Source organism: Salvelinus namaycush, chromosome 9 (assembly GCF_016432855.1).
Source record: "Salvelinus namaycush isolate Seneca chromosome 9, SaNama_1.0, whole genome shotgun sequence".
Lineage (NCBI taxonomy): Eukaryota > Metazoa > Chordata > Actinopteri > Salmoniformes > Salmonidae > Salvelinus > Salvelinus namaycush.
Genome location: NC_052315.1, coordinates 52,765,694 through 52,786,463, shown reverse-complemented (window position 1 = coordinate 52,786,463; position 20,770 = coordinate 52,765,694). Strand labels below are relative to the sequence as shown.

At 43.5% G+C, this 20,770-nt stretch overlaps 1 protein-coding gene across 1 annotated transcript; it reads right to left on the bottom strand.

The window, feature by feature from the left end:
- Positions 1 to 16: 16 nt before the first annotated feature.
- Positions 17 to 20,763, bottom strand: LOC120053321. Its single transcript, XM_039000449.1, has 18 exons — positions 20,754 to 20,763; positions 20,119 to 20,210; positions 19,724 to 19,861; positions 19,249 to 19,382; positions 19,107 to 19,123; positions 18,845 to 18,944; positions 18,538 to 18,632; positions 13,326 to 13,429; positions 13,077 to 13,149; positions 9,705 to 12,764; positions 8,275 to 9,100; positions 6,277 to 6,757; positions 2,346 to 6,170; positions 2,016 to 2,141; positions 1,724 to 1,877; positions 1,377 to 1,482; positions 1,046 to 1,227; positions 17 to 867 (listed from the first exon to the last, which is right to left on the bottom strand). Exons 1-18 carry the CDS (start codon positions 20,761 to 20,763, stop codon positions 767 to 769), a joined length of 9,624 nt encoding a protein of 3,207 aa, XP_038856377.1. The 3' UTR covers positions 17 to 766.
- Between the last annotated feature and the right edge of the window lie 7 nt (positions 20,764 to 20,770).

Sequence of the window (20,770 nt, the reverse complement as noted above, 5' to 3'; positions counted from 1 at the left end):
AAAAAGATGGGGAACATTTAGTCCATTTCTTTATCGCAAAGGTGCAATACATGTATTTACAAACATACAAATAAATACACTAACACAGAGCTCTGCATTGAAGTGGATGTCATCGTTAATCTATACAGAACCTACCTCTTTTAGAAAATTATTAAGAATAAATAAATCTACACAAAATGTAACTAAATAATGCAATGATTTACACTAATGTAGCAAAAAAAAGGACTAAAACGGCAATAAACAAAGCCTTGCTATAAACATAACTTACTGAGAATTATTTTAATCTTACACCACAATGATTTAGATCAGTGTGTCAAACTTCCAATGACCCCCTAAAATCCAGATTTTGGAGTATCCCCTTCTGAGTCTGGTTATTCTCGAGGTTACAAGGTTTCCCTTGCCACTGTTCTTCTGCTTGCTCTTTGGAGTCTGGGTCAGGTTAATTTAAATCACTTTGACAGCTGTTGATAATGTACACTGAATTTGTGTCTGTAATAAATCCTTTTTGTGGGGAAAAACTCATTCTCATTGGCTGTCCCTGGCTCCCCAGTAGGTGGGCCTGGCTGCCAGGTGCATGGGCCGGGCCCTGCCCAGTCATGTGAAATCCATAGATTAGGGCCTAATTTATTTAAATTGACAAGTTTCCTTACATGAACTGTAACTGAGAAATCTTTGAAATTGTTGCATGTTGTGTTTAATATTTTTGTTCTGTATAAAAAGGGCTTATAAATCAAATTTGATTGATGTACTGAAGACTTCTGTCAGTTTAAGAAATAGTGCAAGTGTCACTCTGAGAAATCAGCAAGAAGGAGTTAATATTCATTGTGAATATCCCATGTTTTGCAAACGCTTTGTCTGCCGTTGTGTCTGCAAAATAAAGAAATAATTGTCAGAAACTAGCATTCTTGCGACTAAGAATCCCTATCTATTACAAAAATTGAAATTATGTTAAAGGTCCTACTAATTACCTGCAATCAACCCCAAAATACTATAAACTTAGCTAATCTTAACGAATGCAGTATAGGGAAAAAGTCTGATCTCTCACCAGTTATAAATACAGGTAGACGAGCTGATACATTCTGGACCTGCAGCCGGACTAGACAGTGGAGGTAGTTGGGTCGTGTCCTTGAAATGACGTCACATTCATGGTAGGGTAAGACCTCCACCATTCCAGCCTCCTGGCAGATGTCCATGAAGCTCTTTTTACCCTGTGCCTCAGCACTAGACCTGTAGAGGGAGGAATGATCAGTTCTGGCAGTTAGTTTGAATCTTAGTTTCCTTGAATTACAAAAATGACTCTGGCCTGGATTCAAACAAACAGTGTGTTTTATTATCTGCACTGTGTTGAACATTTACAAGCGCAAGAATAAGCTTACCGTGCGTTCTCTTTCAGTTTCCGGCTGTCTTTGTAGTGCAAGAGCCATTTCCACTTCCCCTTTTTACTCAGCCCCTCCAGGAAACCAGACATTTTCTTAATGTTGCCTGGAAGAAAGAGACATTGAGTAACTCACACACATCTATGCAATGTGGGAGGGGACATCACAGCCTGGCCCCAGATCTGTTTCATGCCAAACATCGGCCACAGCAGTTGGCAAGATGACACAAACTGATCTGGGACCAGGCTAGGGACATCCTAGTTGCTTATAGAGATTGACAGTTGTGGAAACATAATGAAATGTAACAAATGCACTTTGGTCTCTTGCAAATAGTGAAGTGTCCATACTGAGACTGAGTGTGTCCAGTGCTGCTCCCTCAAACACCACAAAACCGCCTTTGCTGAAGAGTTCTTGGTGGGTCAGGTTCACAATGTCATCAGGACGGTCAATACCAGCAAACAACACATTCTGAGACTTCTTCAATTCAAGCAAGTGAGGGACCTGAGGGTGAAACAGAAATCTCAAAATTACGACAATGTAATACAACGGAAACCGATTCAGAAGGCTGGATTTCGAACCTGGATTGCTTATTCTTTTCCAGGAGTTTGAGATACTTTTATAAGTCTACAACAGTCTTACCTCACAAATGTGTTCAGCAATATCTTCGTTCCTCAAGATAATGTATAGAGGGGATGAGGGACTATCCTTTCCAAGGCAGAATTGAGACTGTTCTACTGTTATGTGTCCCTCTGCTTCTAACAGCTCCTACAAAAATAACAAGCTTGTTTTTAAACATGGTGCAAGAATGAACTTTGGCTTTCATTGTTGTACAGCTTATGGTACGGTTTCGTACCCTGGTCCCAGATCTGTTTGCGCTGCATAGGCCATGGTCATTTGCCACTGACCATAGAAGTTTGCAAGACAGCACAAACTGATCTAGGACCAGTCTAACATTTATGTTCATCTTACCTTTGTCTCGTTGAAGAATGGGTCGTCTGATGTCACCAGTATGTAGAACCTGAACTTGTTCTTACATGACTGTTTCACAACAGAGTTCAGATTATCATGCAGGCTGTCATACATGTCCTTCTTCATCTGACCACAGAACTCTTTGTCTTTGCTTGGGGCTCGAGACTTTGGCAAACTGTTTCTCTTTGCTTCTTCTCTCTTGAGTCTCTCGGTTCTGTGTGGGTACTTTCTGCCTGCACAGACCTCAGTCATCATGGCATGGTACGCCTCGAAACTTTCCGCAACCAGGTCTGAAACTTTGACATGCGTCATCTCACTGCCCTTTGTATAGGAGAGTTTTTGAAGATGCTGTGGCATATCTCTGTCTGTTTCTTCAGGCATACCCTTCCTTTCAGGCATATCTATTTTTAACTTCTGCCCTGCGAGTGAAGGTAGTCCCTCCCAGTGTTCTTCTGAGCTTTCCTGTTCCTGCAGGTTGGAAAAGTGCACTGTCACAGCCGGGCTACAGGAGGAAGCTCGCTCTTCTACATTTGACCTGTGGTGTCTTGCTCGGTTGTACCTGCTGCTGCTACTCTTCCTTTTACGTTTTAGCATCTGGTTCATTCTCTCTGAGAAGATGAGGGTCTCCAGATCCACAGACGACTGAGTGAGGTCAGATTCGTCAGCGTTATGTGTATCATCCCACCTCTTGGAGAAGTCCAGAAATCTGCTCGAGCCCTGTCTGTTTGAGTTCGGAACTGTCCGTGTGTGCATGCTTGTTGAAGGTTTCAGAACGGGATAGTTTTCATAGGTGATTCTGTTTCCTTTGTGATCCAAAACTGTAACTAGGCATGGCTTTGCAAATGAGGAAACTTCCTCGTGCTCATCGTCCAAATCAATTTGGCTTTTGGAGGTGTTCCCACTCCTCTCTGACCTACAATACTTTAACCAGTCCTGTTTGTTCTCTTCCATACGGGTAAATATTTTGTCTGATTCTTCAGACTGGAAGGTGACTGAAGAAGAAGAAGAGGAAGTGCCTTGCTTGCTGAAGTCCAAAACATCATCAAATTCCCCTTTATCCCATTGCTGATACTGGCGTAAAGAGTTGATGAAGTCAAGTTTTGTTTTATTCAACTGGGATGTATTACTTGCGTGTTGGTCATCTGATATCCAATTTGTCTCTAGACTAGATTCAATGTTGTCTTGCTCTACGGCAGGCTCCCCACTTTCATCCATAACATTATCTTGCAAACTTGCAATCTGTCTCCTCATTTCGGTGACATATGGTGTGTTATACGGGTGAGGATCAGTGTTTGAGTGGACAGGGGCAGCGGTTTGTTTGCTTTTGAGAACATCTGAAGACATAGGGTCAATATTAGTTTGTCCTTCTTTCCAGCTGAACTCTCCTCTGCTGCCTTCACTCTTGGAGAGATTCACAGCCATGGCAAGTTGTTGGCTGTATGGATGGGGCTCAGTAAAGTTGTGCCCTGAAAGGTTCTGAGAAGCTGCTGTAGGTCCACTTACTCCTGGGATACTCTGACGGATGGACTGTATGATAATCTCTGTTGAGGCAGGACACAAGTTAGTGTCTCCTTCCAAAGCGATTTCACTCAAGTCCCGAGTTAATGTTCTTTCTGTTGTTTCATTGGACAGGACTTCAAGGTGGATTGATGGCACAGAGAATGCTGCTTTCTGTGTTAAGGGGCTATGGGTTTTGGGATAGGAGTCAGGGAACCTATGCAGTGAATCGTGACTTGAAAGAGCATACAGGTCTTGTTCAGCAGGGGCAAGTTGCATATTTGAATAAGGATTGTAATCGTTTTTTTCCTTTGAAGAAGTATAGGGAGTGTTGAGAGGTGTGCTAGTGGCAATTGGCTTCTTGCGGGGTTCAGTCAATAATTGAGAGAACTGATTACCAATGGCTTCCAGATTATTTGGTTTGCTATTGTTGTTGCTGGATTTATGCAACATATTCTCTACAGAGCTTGGGCTGCTACCAAGACTTGGTTCATGTGGTTCATGATAAGCCTTTTCATTTTCAATAAGAGCAAAACCACTATTGAGGTTGGGACTGTTGGTGTCTTTCGAATCAGGCAAAAAAACAGTCTCCGGTGTGTGATGGTCATAAGACAATTCTGTAACGAAAGGTGGCTCATCTTGTGTAGGTGTTGGGCATCTGCCGAGGGGTTTGCTGACCCCACCGGCATCGCAGATAACCAAGCAGCCACTGTCGATGTCAGGAATCGGGATGTAACCATCGTCCACGATAGGGGTTGGGCATCTACTGACAGATTCAGTTCCCTTTGAAGCTTTTCTAAACATTTCACCTGAAAACAAATTATCCCTATGACACAAGTGAGTGTCGTGCACCTCGGTGTGCATGATATCCTTGCTATCCTTCTCTACTCCAATGAATGGTAATTCTACTCCAATAAATGGTATTTCTATCTGAGCATGCACTCTCTCTGGTGTCTGACTGTGTGAATGTAGAACATCTGTGTGTGCGATATCTTCCCTGGGAATTCCTACTCCAATCAGTGGTATTTCTACCTGGCCTGTCAGTACTTCTGATGTCTCGTCTTGAGAATGCTGGGGCCCTTGTGTGTCGATATCAGATTTACTCTGACCCGGCATCGATACCTGTTCCTGATCTTTAGAATCCCTAATCCCATTGAAATCAGTCTCAACTACTGTTGTTTTAGCCTCCCCTGAAACATCCTTGGACTGAATGGGCGTGTCGAACTCACCGACACAAGGCGTGTTCTCACCACATAGTGGAAATACTCTCTTAATCTCACCCTGCATCTCTAGCAGTACTCTAGTAGTGCCAATAGAAACCTCCCCAACCTGCTCCATTGGTTGTACCTCACCGGGGGAAGCATTTCTATCGTTCACCGCAGTGGGTTCTTCGTCTATATACAGCTTGCTATACAGTTTCACAGGTAGTATGGAATCATTTCCACCATGCACCACTGATGGTGTTTCTTTTTGGGAATCATTTTCATTATGTGATATCTCTGGTGGTGTTTCAGCCACCGAATTATTCCCACCACATACTGCAGGTGCTGCTTTATCGCCCGACTCTTTTTCATAATTCACCGCTGGTAGTGCCTCATCTCTAGTATCATTCCCTTCCTGCAATGCAGTTTGCACCTCATTTTTGGAGTTCCCATCATCCCGTGACACACCGTTGGGAATCTTTTCATCATGCATTGCTTTGAGTGCCGTACCAATGGAATCATTCCCAGCAGGTTGTGCATTGATTTTCTTGTTTGTGGTGTCTTTCCCAACATGCACTGTTTCTGGTTTTGCTGCTTCAACAGAATCCTTCACGCTATGATATGCTTTGTGCGTTTTTGACTCACTGCCATCACAGATGGCAACGTAAGACCCATCTCTGGGTTCACTTGCTTTACGCTCAACTCTGTCAGCCATATTGGTAACGTCACCATCCCCCAGCACCTCTGTGCATGACATTGTTTTGACTGAATCGTTATCTTTAACTTGTTGCGCCTCATCAACATCTTTAGATTCCATGGTTTTAAGACTTGCTATGTTTTGTTCTCCATCGTGGCTCCTCTCTTCCTTTTGGATTTCCTTTTTGGCTTTGCCCTCCAAACCCCGGGCAATTCTTTGAGTCTCCAGGACCTTTTCTTGATTAATGTACACACTTGCTGCCTGTTCACACAAGAGAATGTACGATCCATCACTTTCCAAAGTCCTTCTGTTAGGGGACACATCATTTTGGAGGGTACCATTGCTGTCATTCTCATGGTTGTTAGTTTCTTCATCATCCAGTTCACTCGCTTTGTCTGACGTCATGCTGTCCACACGGTCTCTGTAAACCTGTAGAGAAAAGAGACAAGCAAAATAAACAATTGTGTATTCTGTCAACAAAATATTGATTGGAAAACATTTGTGCTTTACATATATAATATATTTATTTTCTAACCTTTAACTCAAGACCTGTACTTTGTTTGTGAAAAGAGATGATTTCTTTGTGGAGTCCACTTTCTGGTTGGTATACTGGAGGATTTTTTAAATCTATTCTTTGCTTGGACTCAGGGGAATCCTTTGTGTCTACAGTGAAATCTAACACAGTCGATGTTGTTTTCACTGAAAGGTCCAATACCTCAGGTTCCAAGCTTAATGGTTGTGATTCTTTTTTACCCACATTACTAAGGTCCAAAACTTCAGGTTCTGGGATCCTGGAAAGGGCAATATAAGCAGGGGAACTTGTCTTGGTCTCAGATGTAACCTGGGCTTGTACCATTCCATGATCCACTTCTGTAGAATCTTTTTCCTCCATACATAGAAGACTTGGGTCTGCCTGGAAGAACCTAGCAGTGGACCTGCTGTAGAAAAGACCTATCCACATGTGGATGATGAGCTGAACCTGTTCGTTTGTGTCCTCAATGTTGAAATCCCATGGGCTGTACAGAGAGAGGGTGCAGAGGGTTGAAGGAAAGGGACACAGAGAAATCAAAATCCAGTCAAACAATTAGTCTGTGGAGTAATATAGAATAAGCTTTCTGTCTCTAGCAAGCTCTTCACTTATGCATCTAGTAGTTAGAAGAAAATTTTAACATAAAAAAACTAAAAACATTTTTATTTACACTGAGCAAAATTATAAGTGCAACATGTAGTGTTGGTCCCATGTTTCATGAGCTGAAATAAAAGACCCCAGAAATGTTCCTTGCGCACAAAAAGCTTCTCTCAAATATTTTGCACAAATTTGTTTACATCCTTGTTGGTGAGCATTCCTACTTTGCCAAGATAATCCATCTACCTGACAGGTGTCGCATATCTAGAAGCTGATTAAACAGCATGATAATTACACAAGTGCACCTTGTGCTGGGGACAATAAAAGGTCACTAAAATGTGCAGTTTTGTCACACAACACAATGATACAGATGTCTCAAGTTTTTAGGAAGCGTGCAATTGGCATGCTGACTGCAGGAATGTCCACCAAAGCTGTTGCCAGATAATTTCATGTTAATTTCTCTACCATTAACCGCCTCCAATGTCATTTTAGAGAATTTGGTAGTATGTTCAACCAGCCTCGGACCACTGTCAGAAACCGTCTCAGGGAAGCTCATCTGCGTGCTCATCGTCCTCACCAGGGTCTTCCTGACTGCAGTTCGGCATCATAACCGACTTCAGTGAGCAAATGCTCACCTCCGATGGCCACTGGCACGCTGGAGAAGTGTGAACTTCACGGATGAATAGATGGCAGATAGCATGTACGGTGTCGTGTGGGTGATCTGTTTCCTGATGTGTGAACACAGTGCCCCATGGTGGTGGTGGGGTTATGGTATGGGCAGGCATAAGCTACGGACAATGAACACAATTTAATTTTATCGATGGCAATTTGAATGCACAGAGATCCTGAGGCCCATTGTCGTGCCATTCACCTGCCTCCATCACCTCGTTTCAGCATGATAATGCACAGCCCCATGTCGCAAGGATCTGTACACAATTCCTGGAAGCTGAAAAGGACCCTGTTTTTCCATGGCCTGCATACTCACCAGACATGTCACCCATTGAACATGTTTGGGATGCTCTGGATCGACGTGTATGACAGCGTGTTTCAGTTCCCGCCAATATCCAGCAATTTGGCACAAACATTGAAGAGGAGTGGGACAGTATCCCACAGGCCACAATCAACAGCCTGATCAACTATATGTGAAGGAGATGTCGCGCTGCATGAGGCAAATGGTGGTCACACCAGATACTGAATGGTGTTCTGATCCATGCCCCTACCCTTTTTAAGGTATCTGTCACCAACAGATTCATATCTGTATTCCCAGTCATGTGAAATCCATAGATTAGGGCCTAATGAATTTATTTAAATTGTCAGATTTTTTTATATGAAGTGTAACTCTTTGAAATTGTTGCATGTTGCGTTTATATTTTTGTTCAGTGTAAATTACAAATTCTAAGTACATACCCATGTAGGGCTCTAATAACTGTTTTATCCATAGGGTCGTTGGTAAACTTGCTGTCTGAATTAAAGTCATAGTTTTCCTTCCACAGCCTTGTCACTTGAACTGAGCTGTCTTTTTCGATGAACCGCCGTAACCGACGGAACTTCTGCCTGCGCCCAATTCCTTTGCTCATGGATTCTGGAGCCACCCCGGGTTCCTCCCCGAGTTCCTTCCTGTTCTGGTCCTGCTCCTGACACAGGAAGGCCCGTAGTGTTTGAGTTCCGTCACCATAGACCATATCCTTGCGATGCGGCTGAAGTCCCTCCGAAATTGGGACTTGGAGGGTTGAACCTGACAAACCCAATAGTAGAGAGGAGGATGGCGGCAGTGAGTAAGAATGCTCTTGTGAGACTAACACAACCCGCTCCCCACTCCCCACCACCAGCCCCTTGGGTGACGGAGACTGAGGGGGAAGTTTAAGCCTAGCAACAGAAGGGTGCTTCAGCAGTGCATGAAGGACAGACTCTGGTTCACCATCTGACTCATGAGGAGAGCCGCCATCTTTGACACTGTTGTCACTTATAACCAAACTTGGACAGCATTCTTGTTGCTGAAGAGCCAGGTGGTCCAGTACTTTGTCGTTACTGGTACTGAGGGCCAAATCGGCCAATAGGGTCAGAGCATCTGCTGGTGGGCATGATGCATCACTGGCATCTTTCTTCACTGTGCGAGGCCTACCCCTACTGACAACATGCCTGACATCAGGGTTAAGTGTCAGTAGTTGGGAGGATATAGGCTGTGCTACTTTCTCTTTTTCAAAAGAAGCTGGTGTGTGATAGTGCAACCACCCTGTAGAAACAAAAGAGAACAGAGAAAAGAGACAGAAGAAACAGTATGAAAACAAAAAACACGGAGTAGCGTATAGTGATAATTAATATTTTGACATTTGCATTGTCGTACGGCAGTCAGTCGCCTGCATGCAAATCTCCTCGCCAAAATTGAACCAAATTGTTTTATGATTTGTATTAGATTGAAATGGGGGACAGTAGCACGACACACAGCAAGACAAAGCAGAGGCAACGGAGGTGGCAAGAGGCTAGCCTGGTCCAAGATCAGTTTGTGCTGTCTTGTCAACTACAGCACAAACAGACCTGGGACCAGAATAGCAAAAAGCTATTAACATATTACTTCATAGTGTTGCTTCGCAGTTCAGATAGAAAAAGAGATATAGAAACGGAATCATCAGGAATTAAAGACAAAGGGATTATTTTAACATTTCAGCATATTTCCACAGTCAGCACATATTAACTGCAATCACAACTCAATTATCAAGATGACAAATATCTAATTAAGTGTGTGGTTTAGGAGAACAAAATAAAATCAATCTGCATGTTTTGTTATTTGCATGACGTGAGGTTGACAACAGCTACATGACTTCCCAAGAGGAACTTACATTTTTTCCTTATGGAGTCTGCAGGCTTGCATTTCATTTTCAATGGGCTCCCCCGACCCGTTAAGGTTATTGTTGCTGAAGGGGGGCTAGGCAAAGCCTCAGACATTTGGTCAGATGTGGCTTGTGGAGTAACCAGGTCCAGTCTGCTCTGAATGTCTTTCTTCAATGGAATATTACTTTTTTCTGGAGATTTGGGTGCATCATTATGCAACTCCCTAGGAGTCAAGCCTAATGCTAGTGCAAACTTTGGGTCTAGGCCAAATGTCTGTTCCTTTGCAACTTCAGCAGCACCTCTGGTTCTGTCCGGGGTATCTTTGCAGGAATTACTCAAATTAACACTTTCCATTTTATCCATGCCAGCATCGGCCTTGCTTTTCTTGTCCAATGGTAACATTTGATCTTCTGAAACAGGTTTGAGAGGTGTTTTCCTCTTTCCCCTTCTTGAAAAAACTGTCTTTAGTTTACTGAGGGATATTGCAACAAATTTACAATTCTTTTTGTGTTTTTCTAAGGAAGGAAGATCCATGTCTTTGTTCTGGACCAGTTCTGAGGGTTTCTGAGAGGCCATCTTGTCTACATCAGCCATTTTGACCTCTGGCAGATGGTCTTTACTGTCTGAACTCCATATGTGTGAATCTTTGTTTTCACCTGACTTTATCAACTCTAGGCCAGGTTCATCTCCTGTCTCTATGGGTTGGGGTACTTTGATACAAGCTTCAACCATCATCTCATCAGCACATTGTTTGTGATCTATCACTTTCCCCATAACTTTCAAAGATTCTATATCCTTGGCGATAACTTCTGAACCATGAGGGACAAAGATTCTACCGCATTCGGAGATGATCGCCTTCAAGTCCCACCGATCCGTCTTCTTTTTCAATGGGTGGCCGTCGTGATTTAGATCCATACTTTCCTTACTTTTGAATGGGTAAAAGTTAATTGAATCCTTGCTTTCCTTCTTCTTTTTCAAAGGCAGATCTTGGATCAAATTCATCACTTCCCTCTGCATTTTCGTTGGGTGAGCCTGGGTTACATCCATCCTTTCCTTCTTTTTCAATGGGGGATCTAGGGTCAAATTCATCAGTTCCCTCTGCATTTTCAATGGACGAACCTGGGTTACATCCATCCTTTCCTTCTTTTTCAATGGGGGATCTAGGGTCAAATTCATCAGTTCCCTCTGCATTTTCAATGGACGAACCTGGGTTACATCCATCCTTTCCTTCTTTTTCAATGGGGGATCTAGGGTCAAATTTTTCAGTTCCCTCTTCATTTTCAATGGACGAACCTGGGTTACATCCATCCTTTCCTTCTTTTTCCATGGGTTAAGTTGAACTAAATCTGTCATTTCCTTCCTCTTTTTCAATGAGTAGACTTTACTTGAATCCAAACATCCCTTCTCAGTTTCTTCCTCTTCAAAGTCAGCTGCTGAAGACCTCAAGACCCGTTTACCCAACCCGCTAAATCTACGCCGTTTCCTTGGCCGTTTCCTCCAATCTGATGTAGAGAAGTTATTGACCTCATTGGCCTTGCCACGTTGCCCATTGAGAGCACTTCCACCCCTCTCCTGTACTTTGGCTGGTGGCAAACTGGAGGAGTTCTTTGTGATCGACTCTGTATTGATCAAGCCAAAGTTCTCATTATGAGGTACAACGGTTGCAGTTCCTTCAGTGGCAGTGATGACTAGCACTGTTGGGAGGTCACCTGATGCAGGTGAGGTTGAAACCTCTGTCACCTCTGTGGCCTTGGTCATCACTGTCATACCGGCTATTGCAAAAACCTTTGCCGACACTGCAAGCTGGGAAAGATCACATGGAACCTCCTCTTGCACCTCCTTAGGCAAATCCCCCCCTTTATCCTCTACTCCTGTCTCTACTGCTTTAATGTTGGGCTTGGTTGCCAGGGCCGGCCCAGGTTTCTTCAATTCCTCTTCAGAGACTGCAGGCTGTGAAAGACCGGAGGGCATATCCTTTTGCACCTCTTTCAGGTGCAAGTTTGTCCCTTCATTCGTTACTCCCACCTCTGGTGCTTTACAGTCTGCCTTACCCAACACTGCTGGGCCAGCTTTCCTCAAGTTTTCTGCAGAGACTGCAGGGTGTGAAAGATCAGAAAGCATATCCTCTTTCACCTCCTTTTGCCTATCCACTTGGACTTCCTCTGGGTTCAAATGTGTCCCTTCATCCTCTACTCCTACCCCTGGTACGGCCTTGTTCTTCCCAGAATCATCTGCCAACACAACAGGCTGGGAAAGAGCATAGGGAAGCTCCTTCTGCACCTCTTTTGGAATCAAAGTTGTCCCTGGTGCATTACTGTCAGCCTTCTTCAAGACAGGTTTCCCAAAGTTCCCTGCTGGGACCGCAGGCTTGCTAAGATCAGAGGGCACTTCCTCCTGCACCTCCTTGGGTTGCACATGTTGCACCTTGTCTTGCACCTCCTTTGAAGGCAAGTTCTTCTCTTCCTCTACTCTTTTATTTGGTACATTACTGTCTACCTTGGTCATACCAGGTTTGTCAAAGTCCTCTGTAGATACTGCCGGTGCATTACTTATGTATGTGGCTGTGTCAGCTGTGTCTCCTGGTGACTGTCCCCCTGACTGCTCCTCCTCTGGGCCACCCAGACTAGCAGGAGTCATGGGGGGGCCTTCTGGAGATGACAGACAGTAGTAGACGTCATCATCTGGCTCATCCCCTCGCTCCTCTCGTCCAGCCGCCAGAAGCTCCGTGGCCCTGGATACAGAGAGCTCGAAGGAGCCCGGCTGGTGAAAGTAAGACTTAAGACATTTCCATCCCATTTCAGTCCACTTTGGGCTGGAGTAGAGATATTTGAGGGCGTCAGGAACATCAAACTGATCTGGGAAGATGCTGGCTTCCCTAGATGGACTGATAGTAAGCCCAGGGTGGATGAGGGCAGCGTAGCTCTGGATATGCTGCTCTAGTAAACCACGTAGCTCCCCACTCTGTTCAGGGAGGCACTTTTCCACCTCTGTCTCTGCGTAGTTCAGTGCAGGCACCACCTGGAGGACCTCTGGTGAGAGGGAGGGCTTCTTCGAGCAGATCTTGGTGTCTGTGGTAATAACAAATGACATTATGTAAGGATAAATTACACACACACACACACACACACACACACACACACACACACACACACACACACACACACACACACACACACACACACACACACACACACACACACACACACACACTAACCTCGCTGTATAGCTCTGGAATCCGGAAACACAAACATCCCCTGCAATACCTCTGGCTTATTGGACCCAGCATCTGAAATGTACAATTATAATGTAATGTTAGATATTTAGCTTCTATCTATAATATATTTAAATGCAATATGTTGCATATACAGGTTTTGTCTTACCTTCATATGTGAGGAAGTGAGATGAATGTAACAGTATAAGGAAACCACTATCATTCAGTTGTATTGCGAGGGCCTGTTGATAAGAAAAATATTTATTAGAATCAAGGTCTGACAACACAACAATGAACTGCATTCAGAGGGGTTGGGTTAAATGCGGAAGACACATTTCAGTTTAGGTGTCCCCCTTTCCCTTTCCATTCCGGTCTTCCAATAACCTGTCAGCCGACTTTAAGAACAATGAACGCTCACCAGGTCTTTCTCCTTGAGCTCCTGTGTAAGCTGAGAGAGAGAGGTGTCCTCAGCCTCACTGGGTGCCAGCTCATACAGACTGCAACCCATTCCTTCCAGAGAAACTGAAAAACCGAACAATTCAATATCATTAAATGATTTAAAAAAAACAAAAAAATAAAGCTCTGTAAAGCTCACACAGCTGGATAAATAATCAGATAAGCAACACATAAAAATGTCCTTGGGTAGGGTTGCAAAGCTACTGATAATTTATCAAAGTTACAGGAATCTTCTGTAATTTTCATAATTAACTGAAGATCTATCGTAACTTTGGCGATTTATAGTTGAATAACTTAAAAATATATATATTTGTAGATTGTTTTTTTTTTAGTTTTTTTTTTTTAGATCTGTGTCTATATATTAGAGAAAATAGCCTAATTAATGAAAAAAAGCATCTAATCAAATCAAATGTTATTTGTCACATGCGCCGAATACAACAGGTACAACCTTACCGTGAAATTCTTAAAGCCCTTAACTCTATTTATTGAACTGCATTGTTGGTTAAGAAAAGATTTACTAAATAAACAAAAGTAAAAAATAAAATAAAGTCGACACAACAGGCTGGGGAAAAAAATATTAGATTAAAAAACAGGGCCTCCCGGGTGGCGCAGTGGTCTAGGGCACTGCATCGCAGTGCTAGCTGCGCCACCAGAGTCTCTGGGTTCGCGCCCAGGCTCTGTCGCAGCCGGCCGCGACCGGGGGGTCCGTGGGGCGACGCACAATTGGCCTAGCGTCGTCCGGGTTAGGGAGTGTTTGGCCGGTAGGGATATCCTTGTCTCATCGCGCTCCAGCGACTCCTGTGGCGGGCCGGGCGCAGTGCGCGCTAACCAAGGGGGCCAGGTGCACGGTGTTTCCTCCGACACATTGGTGCGGCTGGCTTCCGGGTTGGAGGCGCGCTGTGTTAAGAAGCAGTGCGGCTTGGTTGGGTTGTGCTTCGGAGGACGCATGGCTTTCGACCTTCGTCTCTCCCGAGCCCGTACGGGAGTTGTAGCGATGAGACAAGATAGTAATTACTAGCGATTGGATACCACGAAAATTGGGGAGAAAAGGGGATACCATTTATTTAAAAAAAATAAAAACATGAGCTGGCGCACACCAGAATAATAGTTTGTGTGGAGGTGCTGATTAACGGCGAATAAACTATAAAAAAAAAAAAAAGTCGCACACCCCATGTATAATCTCCCAGCAATTTAATGGGTATTTACCAATGTTTCGGCACAGTGATGCCGAAACATTGGTAAATACACATTAAATTGCTGGGAGATTATACATGGAGTGTGTGACTTTATTTATTTTGATAGTTTATGGGGGAATTTTTTTTTTTTTTAATGAAGTCAAAAAGTAACAAGAATATTACACAACAATAATGAGGCTATATAAAGGGGGTACTGGTACCGAGTCAATGTGCGGGGGTACAGGTTAGTCGAAGTAATTTGTAAAGTGACTATGCGTAGATAATAAACAGCAAGTTACAGCAGTGTAAAAACATATGGGGGCGAGGGGGTGGTGTCAATGTAAATAGTCTTGGTTGCCATTTGATTAATTGTTCAGCAGTCTTATGGCCTGGGGGTAGAAGCTGTTAAGGAGCCTTTTGGTCCTATACTTGGCACTCCGGTACTGCTTGCCGTGCGGTAGCAGAGAGAACAGTCTATGACTTGGGTGACTGGAGTCTTTGACATCTTTTTGGGCCTTCCTCTGACACCACCTAGTATATAGGTCCTGGATGTCAGGAAGCTTGGCTCCAGTGATGTACTGGGTCGTACACACTACCCTCTGTAGCGCCTTATGGTCAGATGCCAAGCAGTTGCCATACCAGGCAGTGATGCAACCAGTCAGGATGCTCCCGATGGTGCAGCTATAGAACTTTTTGAGGATCTGTGGACCCATGCCAAATCTTTTCAGTCTCCTGAGGGGGAAAAGGTGTTGTCGTGCTCCAACACCACTTCCAGCACCATCTGGTCTCCCATCCAGGGACCAACCAGGACAATCCTGCTTCGCTTCAGAGGTAAGCCAGCAGTGGGATGCAGGGTAATATGTTGCTGGCTTAAAGTTTAAGTTGAATGCCAAAACATTGATAACATACATATTGACATAGTTAAATAAATCAATAAAAATAGAAAGGATATTTCATGCTGAAACCCTCATATTAAACATCAATGGTATTCACTAAATTGATGGTTTAAACACTGAACAAAAATATCAACGCAACAAGTAAAGTGTTTGTTTCATGAACTGAAATAAAAGATCCCATAAATGTTCCATAAGCACAAAAAGCTTATTTATTTCAAATGTGGTGCACAAATTCGTTTACATCCCTGTAGTAAGCATTTCTCATTTGCCAAGATAATCCATCCACCTGACAGGTGTGGCATATCAAGAAGCTGATTAAACAGCATGATCATTACACAGGTGCACCTTGTGCGAGGGACAATAAAAGGCCACTCTAAAATGTGCAGTTTTGTCACACAACACAAGTTGAGGGAGAGTACAATTGGCATGCTGACTGCAGGAAAGTCCACGGATCTGTACACAATTCCTGGAAGCTGAAAATGTCCCAGTTCTTCCATGGCCTGTATACTCAGACATATCACCCATTGAACATGTTTGGGATGCTTTCGATCTAAACTCAACAAAAAAAGAAACGTCCCTTTTTCAGGACCATGTCTTTCAAAGATAATTCGTAAAAATCCAAATATCTTCACAAATCTTCACTGTAAAGGGTTTAAACACTGTTTCCAATGCTTGTTCAGTGAACCATAAACAATTAATGAACATGCACCCGTGGAACGGTCGTTAAGACACTAACAGCTTATAGACGGTAGGCAATTAAGGTCACAGTTATGAAAACTTAGGACACTAAAGAGGCCTTTCTACTGACTCTGAAAAACACCATAAGAAAGATGCCCAGGGTCCCTGCTCATCTGCGTGAACGTGCCTTAGGCATGCTGCAAGGAGGCATGAGGACTGCAGATGTGGCAGGGCAATAAATTGCAATGTCCGTACCCTGAGACACCCAAGACAGCGCTACAGGGAGACAGGACGGACAGCTGATCGTCCTCGCAGTGGTAGACCACGTGTAACACCTGCACAGGATCGGTACATCCGAACATCACACCTGTTGGACAGGTACAGGATGGCAACAACAACAACTGCCCGAGTTACACCAGGAACGCACAATCCCTCCATCAGTGCTCAGACTGTCCGCAATAGGCTGAGAGAGGCTGGACTGAGGGCTTGTAGGCCTGTTGTAAGGCAGGTCCTCACCAGACATCACCGGCAACAACGTTGCCTATGGGCACAAACCCACCGTCACTGGACCAGACAGGACTGGCAAAAAGTGCTCTTCACTGAGTCGCAGTTTTGTCTCACCAGGGGTGATGGTCGGATTCACGTTTATCATCGAAGGAATGAGCGTTACACCGAGGCCTGTACTCTGGAGCGGGATCCATTTGGAGGTGGAGGATCCGTCATGGTCTGGGGCGGTGTGTCACAGTGTCATCGGACTGAGCTTGTTGTCATGGCAGGTAATCTCATCCTGACATGACCCTCCAGCATGACAATGCCACTGGCCATACCGCTCATTCTGTGCGTAATTTCCTGCAAGACAGGAATGTCAGTGTTCTGCCATGGCCAGCGTAGAGCCCGGATCTCAATCTCATTGAGCACGTCTGGGACTTGTTGGATCGAAGGGTGAGGGCTAGGGCCATTCCCCCCAGAAATGTCCGGGAACTTGCAGGTGCCTTGGTGGAAGAGTGGGGTAACATCTCACAGCAAGAATTGGCAAATCTGGTGCAGTCCATGAGGAGATGCACTGCAGTACTTAATGCTGCTGGTGGCCACACCAGATACTGACTGTTACTTTTGATTTTGACCCCCCCTTTGTTCAGGGACACATTATTCCATTTCTGTTAGTCACATGTCTGTGGAACTTGTTCAGTTTATGTGTCAGTTGTTGAATCTTGTTATGTTCATACAAATATTTACACATGTTAAATTTGCTGAAAATAAACACAGTTGACAGTGAGAGGACGTTTCTTTTTTTGCGCGTTTCAGTTCCCGTCAATATCCAGCAATTTCGCACAGCCATAAAAGAATAGTGGGACAACATTCCACAAACAACAGCCTGATCAACTCTATGTGAAGGAGATGTCGCACTGCATGAGGGAAATGGTGGTCACACTGTCACGTTCCTGACCTTATTTCCTTTGTTTAGCCTTGTTTAGTTGGTCAGGACGTGAGCTGGGTCGGCATTCTATGTTATGTGTTTCTATGTTTGGTTTAGGGTTGTCAACTAGCCTGATATGGTTCTCAATCAGGGGCAGGTGTTTTACGTTTCCTCTGATTGAGAACCATATTAAGGTAAGCTGTTCTCACTGTTTGTTTGTGGGTGATTGTTGCTGTGTCTGTGTTTGTTTCACCACACGGTACTGTTTCGTTCGTTCGTTTGTTCCTACCTGTTCGTGCGTTCATGTTTTATGTTCTCAAGTTCAGGTCTGTTCACGTCGTTTTGTTATTTTGTATTTTGTCAGTGTTCTGTTTAGTTGGATAATTCATTAAAATTCAACATCATGAACATTCACCACGCTGCGCCTTGGTCCTCCTCTCTTCCACCTAAAGACGAGCGTTACACATACACCAGACACTGACTGGTTCTGATCCACACCCCTACCTTTTTTTAAAGATATCTGTGACCAACAGATGCATATCTGTATTCCCAGTCATGTGAAATCCATAGATGAGGGCCTAATGAATTTTTCAATTGACTGAATTCCTTATATGAACTGTAACTCAGTAAAATCTTTGAAATCGTTGCATGTTGCGTTTATATTGTTGTTCAGTATATTTAGGATAATGTTTTACAGCTCTGTCATTTCATTTAATTATTTAATATATTTTACATGTGATAAGGCCACACAGAGGGCCAGATTACAAACACCTGTGATAATCTGAAGTATCCAAAAGAGCCACTTTATGTCTTGTGATAAATAAGATAAAACCTTTGAAAGATATGAAAATTCTGGTCGTTTTCAGTAATATACTGAAACTTTGCAACCCTAGTCCTGGGAAAGGTTGTTTGTGGTGACACTGCTCAAGCAAAATGCTATCACAACGAAACCACTTTTGAGTAGCCGACATTTACATTCGTAAACACATGGAACATATGTAAACGTACCTTCACCGATGAAGCAGGTTTCAAATATAGCCTTTGGTAATTTCTGCCTCAGATCTGACATTTTAATGGCTCCGTCAACTGCCATTACGGTTGGACTGAAATCAAACAAAATGACATTCTCAGGTTATGTTACCACATGGAGTTAAACTTGTTTTTTGTTTTGTTGCCTACTGTCTTGCTATGGTGTGCCCTACTAAACACGACCCACATCAAGTAAATTGGAGAGATATTTATAAGATACTGTATTTATAAGTCATAGCATAGGGAGAGACCGTGCACCTTCACACTAGGGTTGCATTGAACTCACAGTTTAGCTGGAATCAGGGGTCCAGTGCTGGACTTCAGACCCACATGGTAGACCTGGGAGCTGATTTGGAGCTGACCCTTCCAGGGGTAGTAGTGAAACACTGTAATAATATTTCAATTTTAGCAGACAATGTTATCCAGAGCAACTTAATGCATTCAGTTAAAGTAGGAATGCACTGTACTGTAGTATTAATGATATGCCATTGAACGGCGCCATAACATTATCCAGAAGCCCCTTTGTAACAGTTTGATTCATTACTTACCTGTTTTTTCTTCCTCACTGCAAAAGAGAAGAAAAAAAACAAATCAATCATTTTGTACGTTTTAGAAGATGTTCCTTTTCATCAAATATTTTCTGTGAATCTGGAAAAATTTAAAAACCCCATGAGAAAGAGGGAAATGTACCTTTTCTCTTGGTCCTCTGATGCAGGTGTCTTGGTATCCCAATAGGAAAAAGCCACTATAGCGAATGGGCAGGCATGGCTAGGAGGCTGGACTGTCGAGTCAGCCCCTCCACCAGGCAGCTCATACATGTAGTACTGCAAAGACCAACACAAATCTCTTCAGCTTTGCTATTGTATTGTATTCATCACTACTGTATCTACAGGTCTATTTCATCAACTTTTCTAAATGCCTGGAGCAAAAACACGAATAAATTATAACTTTTTTCATTAGAGAGCTAGCTTACTAAATTAATTTACGTTTTACTGCTTTGACACACAGAGTGCACATTTGACAATTGAAGGCAACAGAACCCGAAACCCAGGCAAAGCTGGTTGAAATGACGTCATTACAACTGTTTTTTCCTACTGGAAAAGTACACAGTGTGGCATGGATGGATGGATGAACGTTAGAGGGATGATGGATGGAGTTATCTCACCTGTGTTCTCTCAAAGGCCAGGAAGGAGCTGGTGTTGGCCGACACGGCACTGAGCTGCTCTGATACATGACAGTCAAACCCATTAGAGGGAGAGGTGTAGTTTACTGTGTAGTTCTCTGTCACGTCTCTCACTCTGCCCTGTAGAACCCCACAAAAAGAGAGAGAATTAAATGACAAGCCCGTTCAACAAACAAATCAATGAAATGTATTTATAAAGCCCTTTTTACATCTGCAGTCGTCACAAAGAGCTTTGCAGTAACTCGACCTCAAGCCCAAAGAGCAAGCAGAAGCACGGGGGCAAGGAAAAAACTCCTTAGAAGGAAAAAACCTAGAGGAACATTCAACAGTGAAGTTACACATAGGAACGCCTCTGTGGCTCGTAACTATGTAAATACCTTGGTGAGTCTGATGATGGCGATGTATCCAGACTTCCCGTGGTACCAGCGGTTTATGTCCAGGCAGTCGGAGTACTTGGACACGTACACACCTGAGTTAACAAGAACATTCACATCATTGACAAGTCTGTTCCCACAGCAAGAACATGGGGCGGTGAGTGTGCCAGCATCCTCCTCTCTGATAAAACCAAAACAACAATATTCAGTGCAGAATAAGGCGTGAGGATCTTGAAAGATGTTAGCTGAACTAAATATTTGTAGTACAAGGAATACAAATATATGTAGGTTTAATTACATTGAAATATTTAATTTGAGAAGTGGAAATATAGATATTATAATAATGTTATTGAATAAATGCATCGCACAGTAAATGGGTTTTGGTTTATTTCTAAGTGTGAATATGTTATTTGTGCTCATTTCCCCAATGGCCAATCATGACAGCCCAGGGAACCAAAGCCACACCCTAAAATATGTTTTTTTTATACACCTGATCTGAGATAAAAGTCAAGGACATGGGAGCCATGTTGTAAAACGTCCTTAGTATCACAGTACCAAGGCACACCCAGTCAAGCCTTACCCAAAACAATTAGCAATATCCTCCAGTGAGGAAGTTCCAAAGCCTTTCAGCGAGTTGCCTGAAGACATGTCAAAG

Coding starts and splice junctions, on each gene's coding strand:
- LOC120053321 (XM_039000449.1), bottom strand. Junction 19,862..20,118: donor CCATCATCAGACTCACCAAG/GTATTTACATAG, acceptor GGGGTTCTACAG/GGCAGAGTGAGAGACGTGAC. Junction 9,101..9,704: donor AGACTCCATAAGGAAAAAAT/GTAAGTTCCTCT, acceptor TTGTTTCTACAG/GGTGGTTGCACTATCACACA.